General features: G+C 37.4%; 1 protein-coding gene across 2 annotated transcripts; it reads right to left on the bottom strand.

The window, feature by feature from the left end:
- Positions 1–652: 652 nt before the first annotated feature.
- On the bottom strand, positions 653–6,229 carry spg21 (SPG21 abhydrolase domain containing, maspardin). 2 transcript variants are annotated; one of them, XM_083559395.1, is made up of 9 exons: positions 6,126–6,229; positions 5,422–5,486; positions 5,051–5,212; positions 3,514–3,594; positions 3,274–3,419; positions 3,041–3,149; positions 1,504–1,611; positions 1,253–1,393; positions 653–1,161 (listed from the first exon to the last, which is right to left on the bottom strand). In XM_083559395.1, the coding sequence occupies exons 2-9, from the start codon at positions 5,482–5,484 to the stop codon at positions 1,036–1,038; spliced, it is 936 nt and encodes a 311-aa protein (XP_083415521.1). In that variant the 5' UTR covers positions 5,485–5,486; positions 6,126–6,229; the 3' UTR covers positions 653–1,035. The 2 variants fall into 2 exon arrangements, with proteins under 2 accessions (XP_083415521.1, XP_083415522.1); XM_083559396.1 differs by having other exon boundaries at positions 5,422–5,506; positions 6,126–6,214.
- Between the last annotated feature and the right edge of the window lie 4,432 nt (positions 6,230–10,661).

Here is a 10,661-nt window from a genome sequence, read left to right as displayed (position 1 = left end):
TTTTCTGCTTCCGAGGTTTCTTGATGTGTTTTTTTTTTTTTTACACACCCTATCTGACACTTTATTTTCTTCCCATTGCTGATAAAGCTTATATAAAATGTAAATTACTATGTTCACAGTGAATTAAAGATCAATTCAAACCAATGCAAATCATTCGAAGGAATTGTTCATCAAAATCCTAACGAGCTATTCACTTGTTTTCTATAAGTTTTGAATAACTATTTTCCCCCACTTAATGCACAATTATCCTACACATTTCTCGACAATTTTCAAGAGGCTGTGGTGTGTCCTATTAGCGTAAACATGGCGACGAAATGCACACTTAAATAAGTGAGAATTAAGAAAATTTGAGAGATTTACAGAAAACCTGGGCCAAGACAGTTGTTTAGCCATATTATAATATATATATATATATATATATATATATATATATATATATATATATATATATATATATATATATATATATATATATATATGCTACATTAAATATCTAGCTCCAGTACAAAACTAAAAAAAAAAAATAAAAAATTAGTACATCAAGCATGAGTTGTCCGATCAGCTAACATTATGCATAACATCATGCATTCTGTAAATCTTTACGCCTTATAACACAATTGTCAATATACATCTTTTTTCAATTCTCCTAAACTTTGAGATTTGCAGGGTCTACCTTTAATCAGTGCATGAGTTACAGTAACAAAACAAAAGCAGAAAACAAAGAAAATACAAGAGGCAAGAGCTTTTGAATACAAGGCATAAGGCAACCAGTTCAAAATGGCATCCTGTGAAACATGTCCCGAATCTTAAATTATTTACAGTCATAATACATATCAAAATATTGTTTCTGGAAAGCAAAAATAGGCTCTTTTTAGTTCGTCATTTTGATTGAATCCGTTGTAGAAAAATGTGAGGCCAAAAGATTTATTTTTTTTCCCCTGGCATGTGATTTGTAGGACTGACAAAGAGTCAAAGCTTCTGTAATCGGCTCAGTGTAGGCTGTGGGTCTGGGAAAGTGGGGGAAATGGGGTCTTCTTATGATTCATCATCACTTTCTCTGAGGTTATTCAAATTGCTCTTTTGGACTTCAAGCTCCTCTGCACTGACCATAGCGGGGTTGATTGCAGCGTATCTTGTCCCATGGAACTGACGCAGGTGTATCTGTGGGGCAAAAAATGCAGGGATAAAAACGATAAGAATACAGTAGTCCAGATATGCTTGCTCTTTATATTGCAACATATAAATCACTCACTTGGATGTAAAGGTTAACTTCGGCGCTTCGACAAAGGTAGGGAAAGTTGCCGCCAGTTTTGAGGTGAGCCCTCCGGGCATTAGGGTACAGTTTATACATTTCCTCCTTTGCCTCATTTGAAAGAGCACTCTGATCAAATACCTGAAAACCCAACAGCATGACTTGACACATACAAGTATGCGGTATGATGTGAACAAGCAACTCAAGTGCAGTGGTTAATTGAGTAAATATGTGAAGAGGTAAAAACCTACATCCATAATAGTGACTGAAACATCCTTAATTTTATGAGGCTCGATGTAGGAGTTTTGGCAGTTCAGCGTGAGCCGGGATGCCAGTTCACTCTGGTTCAGGCTCTCCAGCTGAATATACAAGCACACAAAGACAGCATTTCATCACCCTATAAGCCAAGCATGGGCTGATTTTGCACTAAGCACTGTAAAAAAAAAAAAGATTTCTTTAACAAATATCTAAGTATTCACCTTTAAGACCATGAAACAAGCACAACACTAAAACTGATTCAATTTTAGTAACGGAATGGAAATCACTCTACACAGTATGCCTACAGAGAAAAGTCTTGAAAGAGCAAGATCAGTTCTTTTATTTTTTCTATAAACTGAGTGCATTTGGGTTGGAGATCAAGCGATGAATACAAGCTTTCATTTCCTAATAGTTACATCTCTATGTGTTAGCTAAAACATGGAACATTTTGAGCGAATCCATCAAAAATATTAAAACAAGAGTAGGGGGGAGAAAGGATCTGTTCATGATCCAAAGCATACAAAGTCATCGATCACGAGTGATGATGGAACTCATGATGGTGGCAGCAGAATGAATTCATAAATCTACAGAAATAATTTGTCTGGCAACACAACAAAAAAAATCGTCAGGGGTACATAATGGTATGTTTTTAATCTGGCCAAATCAGCCAGCAGACCTTCAACAACTGAGACCTTAAAACTATCAGCATTTCACTTTCTAAAGAGTAGACTGAACAGCAAACAAGTAACTTGCAGCCAAATATTAAGCTGGGATACTACTTAATTACTTTAGGGCTATCTGTTCCAATACTTTTGCTTATCTAAAGATTCGATGGGCTTCTAAAGTTGCTAAGTTCTGAGTTGTTAAACACATCTGGATGTTTATAACAAGAAAAGCTGAAATTCTATTATATAAAATTTTACACTGACCAGGCATAACATTATGACCACCCGCCTAATGTTGTGTTGGTCCTCTTTTGCCCACAAAACAGTTCTGACCCGTCGAGCATAAACAGCATTAACTTCTTCAGCAATTGGAGCTACAAAAGCCCATGACCCTGTTGCCGGTTCACCACTGTTCCTTCTTTTGACCACTTTTGATAAATACTGACTACTGCATACTAGAACATCACACAAGAGCTGCAGTTTTGGAGATGCTCTGACCCAGTCTTCTATCCAAAACAATTTGGCCATCATCAAACTCCTTTAAATCCTTATGCTTGCCCATTTTTCCAGCTTCTAACACATCAAATTTGAGGACGAAATGTATACTTCCTGCCTAACATACCCCACACATTAACAGGTGTCATGATGAAGGGATAATCAGCATTATTCACCTCACCAGTCATAATGTTTTGCCTGGTCAGTGTATGTATTGAATACATTTAGATTTTAGATTTACAATTATTATTAACTATAACTACTTATATTGCCATTACGATGGCTGTGTGTTTCCCTTTTAAATCTACTCCACGGCTCCAAAGACCTGAAACTACCTAAAAAAATGTATTTATGAATATTTATTACTTACTCTGTCCACCATAAAGTCAATAGCATCTGCCATTTTGGGATCAACAGGTCCTTTAGCAAAGTTTCCAAGAACAATCTTCTTAAGCATAAAGGCTGGCATCAACCAGAAACTAAGAAAGAAAAAAAAAGTGAGGAAAAGCATGGATCTTTAAAAAAATGAATAAAAAAAAAGTATAAAATTTTTTTTAAAGTATTAAAAAAGTGCAGGATTTTTTTTTTTGTGTGTGTTACTACCTGTTAGCAGTCCATGTTTGGTTGAAAATGGACGTATCGCTGAATGAATTGCAAAGAATCAGAGAATGTACTCTAGGTGATTTGTGTGTGACTTCTGCAAATTTCTGAGCAAGAAATCCACCCAGGGAAGCACCAAACAGGTGCACCTAGTTGAAAAGAAACAGGATCAGTATACTGTATGTGACTGTAAGTGGGGGATTCCTGAGATAGTTTGTTGATATTAAAGAAAACTGGACTAACCTTGTCTAGTTGCAAGTGGTCTAGAAGTTTCTTAAATCCATCACAAAATTCCAGAAGATCCCAATAGACTGGGTACTGGAGCTGCAGCATAGATATAACAAGTTCAGCGGTGGACGAAGTACACAAACCATGTACTTGAGTAAAAGTACAGATGCATTCGGTAACATATTTATCCATTTAAAGTCAAATGTTTATATTAAAAAAAAAAACTTTTACTTGAGTAAAAATGCAAAAGTATTTGCCTTCAAATGTACTTAAGTATCCAAAGTACTATGATTCATTATGGCTATAATGTTCCTATAATAATGTCACAATATTCTCACTTATTCAACTCAGTTTATGTGAAAAGACTCTGAAGGTGACTCTTAGCACACCGATCTATTAATAGAATGATATTAATTTGTCAAACACTGATTACAATGAGCCCAAAACCTCTTTTCGACTACTTAAAAAAACATTTTTAAATAAATAAATAAAACAAATCGCACAAATAAGGCAACAGGTGTTGTGGCAAGTTAGAGTCAGGAATTTCTTCTATCACTTTTTCTACTTCTTTCGGCTGCTCCCGCTAGAGGTCGCCACAGCGGATCATCAGTCTCTATACTACCGGCTTCTCCCTCTCCTTCTCCTCCTTCGGCCAACAGTAGCCCAATTTCCACCAGTACCCTGTTGGCTAACGATGAAATTCTGGTTGTCCTTCCTAAGGCAACCCTCCCCGTTTATCTGGGCTTGGACTAATAGTTCATTGCACTAATAGTGCAATGGCTTGTGCAACCATAATGGCTGGGTTAGTTTCTTCTATCGTTTATTCATCTCAAAATGTTCTGGTTGCTGTTGAACTGATGCTAATCTGTATGCTGGTGCTAAGTAGATACCACCAAGCAGCAATCAAAACTAGTCAGCTTCTTTTGGTTTGTTGTGTGCTTGACCAGGTACGTCTTAATCCAATCCTAAATAAAAGTTAACGACTGATTTTGCAAACAAGTAAAAAGTAAAAAGATATTTGACTTTAAAATGAAAATACTTAGTACAGTAAATTACAGATACTTGAAAAAGATACTAAAGAACAGTAATGAATTAACTTTGTTGATGTCCAACACTACCATGAAGTGATAGACCAAAAAATAAGTTCAAGAGGACACAATAGTAAGTGTGTTCAATATTTATGAATCAGAACCTTTTAATTAGGAGACAGTTATGATTAAATAAATCTGCAAAAAGATAAATCTGAAAATCACACATCTCTTCATTACTAGTATCACATTATTGAGAAAAGTTTTCATTTTTTCTTGTATCTGTGTGTGTAAGCTTTGAAAAAGGCTTCCCTTATGCCCAGGTGTTTCCTGTATTTACTTCTTCATTCCTCTTCAGTCACTTGACACCACTATGACAACTCATTATCTCAATGTCTTTTCAAATCACAGAAAAAGTACCTCGAGTACAGAATGACATTTCATGAAATTCTTCAAAACAACTTTAATATAACCCACACACCGGTGCGTCAGATTTAATTATACATTGGCTATTCGGATCTTACCGAAATGACACGATATCCCCAGCCAGTAAGAGCCAACACTTGCTGGAAGAAAACTTCAGCTGTGCCGCTCACAGGAGGAAGGAAGACGATGGGGCACCTGATGCTCTTCGGCCCGGCGTCATACAGCGACCAGACTTTGCTGTCATCATCGTCCACAATAATCTAAACGCAGCAGGCAGGACAAAGTCACATTGCTGAAGTTGGTGAATCACAAGACTATCACATGGTAAAAGGTATGACTAAAGCAAGCAACTTGGAAGAAACTGTGAAGACGACACTGTAAAATATTATGATTATTAACCGTAGGAAAAATTATGGAGAATGAATGTGAAATTAAATATTCTAACCAACATAAAGTTACTAATACTTACTCTTTTGAGAGGCACTGAGCTTCGAAACCAGTTGTAATCAGGAGACATTCTTATCTCCTCCATCTCTAACAGAAACAGATTCAATCTAAAGGTTAAGGAAAAATCAGGCTATTTATATCCACTGAAAAGAGAGACAAAGAGTCCATCTGGTGAGAGTGAAACTTTCTCTCTCACACACACACTCACTCTCACTCTCACTCACTCACACAAGCCTTAAATCACAACAGATTCAGTACAGTGCTGCTGAAGAAAGGAAGAAAATACTTTTTTTTTTTTACAGACGTTGAAAGTAAAACATGCACAATCCTAAACGACTCCATCTTCCTTTATATGTGCACTACATAGTATAAAAGAACCTGAATCTACAACCTACACTGTGTACTATATTCTCAAATTAGACCTATTGGGATCAGTTTTACCCTGACACGCAGTTTATTTTATATTTTTAAATTGTACAACCTACGAAGAGACCTACAAACTGCAGGCAAAGCAAAACATTAACTCAAATATCAGGAAAAAATACTCGAACACACAACTGCACTCTGAATCCCCATGCCTCTTTTCTGTTCTAAATAACGTTAGCAAGTGCACAGATAAAACAGTTACATTTATAACAGGAAACCCAGCTAATTAAAAACACACCTTTATAAAAAAAAGAAAAATCAATAATCTTTTTAGTGCAGGGTTTTTAAGAATGTATTTACCATCTGGTAAAAGTTGTCATCCACGGATTAGCAACATTTTAGCTTTTCTTTTCAGTCATATGACAGTTAACTTCCGCATCTAACATGGCGGGGCGGGGAGAGGGGGGGGGGGTGTTACAATCCCGCGCATGCGCATATTTTTTCTACAGTGCGCATGCTCTGTGTGCTCTGTGTAATGAAACGTTAAGTAAATATAATGTAAAGTATATATATATATATATATATATATATATATATATATATATATATTTTTTATAGTTATGTTCATGGTTTATACTTTTTCTTTTTCATTACAGACTGTTGGAAGGTTTAATAATTTTTACAATAATGCATACAACTTTATTGTCATTGTATAGTACATGTAGACAGCAACAGAATGCAGTGTAGCATCTACCAGAAGTGCAAACAGCAGCGTGCAGAAGCTGTAAAAGTACAACAAATGAATAACAAAGCTTTGTGCAGTGTATAAATGTGCACGTGTTAAGAAGGTTTCCCTATCTAGCTCGAGGGACCAATTTTAAGGGAGTTTCACTATCTAGTGTGCGCTGATCAGGAGATCGTACACGCCCCAGCGTGTCAGTAAAAACACTGTAAACATTGTAACATTCGAAAGAATTGATTGTGTGTGATTCTTGCTGTCAATTGCTAGCTGCTGTACTGTAGGTTGTATGATGAATGACCTGCTATTCGGTAGGTTGTGATGCTGAACGACCACTGCTGTTCAGTGTGCTTATACTCTTGATGGAGAATGGTGCACTCTGATGTCAGAGGTAACTTATCATGATAAGTTACCTCTGACATCATAGTGCACCATTCTCCATCAATCCTTTCCTACAAAAAATTCACAAACGATTATATATATATATATATATATTACTATACATAATATATATTACTAATATATATATATATACATACATACATATATATATATAAATAAATATATATATATATATATATATATATATATATATATATATATATATATATATATATATATATATATAATATATATATATATTAGTAATATATATATATATATTAGTAATATATATTATTTATAGTAATATATATATATATATATATATATATATATATATATATATATATATATATATATATATATGTCTAGTAATATATATATATATATATATATATATATATATATATATATATATATATATATATATTATGTCTAGTAATATATATATATATATATATATATATATATATATATATATATATATATATATATATATATATATATATACACACAGTGAGGAAAATAAGTATTTGAACACCCTGCTATTTTGCAAGTTCTCCCACTTACAAATCATGGAGGGGTCTGAAATTGTCATCGTAGGTGCATGTCCACTGTGAGAGACAATCACAATATATGATTTTTAAACTATTTATTTGTATGATACAGCTGCAAATAAGTATTTGAACACCTGTCTATCAGCTAGAATTCTGACCCTCAAAGACCTGTTAGTCTGCCTTTAAAATGTCCACCTCCACTACATCTTTATCCTAAATTAGATGCACCTGTTTGAGGTCGTTAGCTGAATAAAGACACCTGTCCACCCCATACAATCAGTAAGAATCCAACTACTAACATGGCCAAGACCAAAGAGCTGTCCAAAGACACTAAAAACAAAATTGTACACCTTCACAAGGCTGGAAAGGGCTACGGGGAAATTGCCAAGCAGCTTGGTGAAAAAAGGTCCACTTTTGGAGCAATCATTGGAAAATGAAAGAAACATGACTGTCAATCTCCCTCGGACTGGGGCTCCATGCAAGATCTCACCTCGTGGGGTCTCAATGATCCTAAGGAAGGTGAGAAATCAGCCCAGAACTACACGGGAGGGCTGGTCAATGACCTGAAAAGAGCTGGGACCACCGTTTCCAAGGTTACTGTTGGTAATACACTAAGACGTCATGGTTTGAAATCACAGGGAAGGTTTCCCTGCTTAAACCAGCACATGTCCAGGCACGTCTTAAGTTTGCCAATGACCATTTGGATGATCCAGAGAAGTCATGGGAGAAAGTCATGTGGTCAGATGAGACCAAAATAGAACTTTTGGGTCATAATTCCACTAAACGTGTTTGGAGGAAGAAGAATGATGAGTACCATCCCAAGAACACCATCCCTACTGTGAAGCATGGGGGTGGTAGCATCATGCTTTGGGGGGGTTTTCTGCACAAGGGACAGGGCGACTGCACTGTATTAAGGAGAGGATGAACGGGGCCATGTATTGCGAGATTTTGGGGAAAACCTCCTTCCCTCAGTTAGAGCATTGAAGATGGGTCGAGGCTGGGTCTTCCAACATGACAATGACCCGAAGCACACAGCCAGGATAACCAAGGAGTGGCTCTGTAAGAAGCATATCAAGGTTCTGGCGTGGCCTAGCCAGTCTCCAGACCTAAACCCAATAGAAAATCTTTGGAGGGAGCTCAAACTCCGTGTTTCTCAGTGACAGGCCAGAAACCTGACTGATCTAGAGAAGATCTGTGTGGAGGAGTGGGCCAAAATCCCTCCTGCAGTGTGTGCAAACCTGGTGAAAAACTACAGGAAACATTTGACCTCTGTAATTGCAAACAAAGGCTACTGTACCAAATATTAACACTGACTTTCTCAGGTGTTCAAATACTTATTTACAGCTGTATCATACAAATAAATAGTTTAAAAAGCATATATTGTTATTTCTGGATTTTTTTTTTTTAGATTATGTCTCTCACAGTGGACATGCACCTACGATGACAATTTCAGACCCCTCCATGATTTTTAAGTGGGAGAACTTGCAAAATAGCAGGGTGTTCAAATACTTATTTTCCTCAATGTATATATATATATATATATATATATATATTAGTAACCCAGCCATTAGGGTTGCACGAGCCACCCAATGGGGAGGGTTGCGTTATGAAGGGCATCCAGCGAAAAACATGTGCCAAATCAAATATGCGGATCACGCAAGAGAATTTCATACCGGATCGGTCGAGGCCCGGGTTACCAACGACCGCCACAGGTATCGTTACCCAACAGGGTACCAGTGGAATTTGGGCTACTGTTGGCCAAAGGAGCAGAAGGAGAGGAGGAAGACGTTTACAGAGATGGCAGTGAAAGCAGAAGTGTAGGAGACTGGAGGTTAGGGTGGGTACTTTAAATCTTGGTACTATGACTGAAGAGGTGAAGAGGTAGCTGATATAATGGAGAGGAGAAAGGTAGATGTGTTGTATGTTCAGGAGACCAGGTGGAAAGGGAATAAGGCCAGGAACATTGAAGGGTTTAAACTGTTTTTTCATGGTGTGGATGGAAAGAGAAATGGTGTAGGAGTGATTCTGAAGAAAGAGGACAGTAAGATCGTATTGGAGGTGAAGAGAGTTTCTGATAGGGTGATGAACGTGAAGCTGGAAGTTGAAGGGGAGATGATAAATGTCATCAGTACTTATGCTCCACAAGTGGGTTGTGGGGAAAAAGAAAAATGTTGGAATGAGTTAGATGAAGTGGTAGAAGGTGTAGGAATGAATGATTGGTGATTGGGGCAGATTTCAATGGGCATGTAGGTGAAGGGAAAAGAGGTGATGAAGAGGTGATGGGTAGGTATGGTCTTAAGGAGAGGAATGCGGAAGATGGTGGTAGATTTTGCTAAAAGGATGGAAATGGTAGTGGTAAATACTTATTTTAAGAAGGAGGATCATAGGGTGACGTATAAGAGTGGAGGAATGTGCACACAGGTGGACTATGTTCTATGCAGGAGATGCAACCTAAAAGAGATTGAAGACTGTAAGGTGTTGTCAGGGGACAGTGTAGCTAGACAGCATCGGATGGTGGTCTGTAGGATGGTTTTGGAGGTAAAGAAGAAGAGGAGGAGAGTGAGGACTGAAATAAGAATAAGATGGTGGAAACTGAAGGAGGAAGACTGTAATGTGAGATCCAGGGAGGTGGTGTTGAAGAGGTGCCGGATGATTGGGCAACTACTGCAAAATAAGAGAGACAGCTAGAAAGGTACTTGGTGTGACATCTGGAAATAGAAAGGAAGACAAAGAGACGTGGTGGTAAAGTTAGGAAGTGCAGGAAAGCATAGGGAGAAAGGGGTTGGCAAAACAGAATTGGGATCGACAGAGTGATGAGAAAAGTAGGCAGGAGTACAAGGAGATGCAGCAGCAGGTAGAGAGGGATGTGGCAAAAGCCAAGGAAAAGGCATATGAGGAGCTGTATGAGAAGAGTGAGAGCAGCGATTAAGAGGATGAAGTGTGGAAAGTCGGTTGGACCAGATGACATACCGGTAGAAGCATGGAGATGTTTAGGAGAGATAGCAGTGGAGTTTTTAACCAGGTTGTTCAACAAGATTTTGGAAGGTAAGAGGATGCCTGAGGAATGGAGAAGGAGTGTGCTGGTACCAATCTTTAAGAATAAGGGAGATGTGCAGACCTGCAGTAACTACAGGGGAATTAAGTTGATCAGTCACACCATGAAGTCATGGGAAAGAGTAGTGAAAGCCAGGTTGAAAGACGAGGTGACCATCTGTGAGC

Source organism: Silurus aristotelis, assembly GCF_946808225.1.
Source record: "Silurus aristotelis genome assembly, chromosome: 13".
In the NCBI taxonomy this organism is placed as follows: Eukaryota; Metazoa; Chordata; class Actinopteri; order Siluriformes; family Siluridae; genus Silurus; species Silurus aristotelis.
The sequence above is the reverse complement of the archived record's forward strand: the minus strand, read 5'-3'. Positions and strand labels throughout refer to the sequence as shown.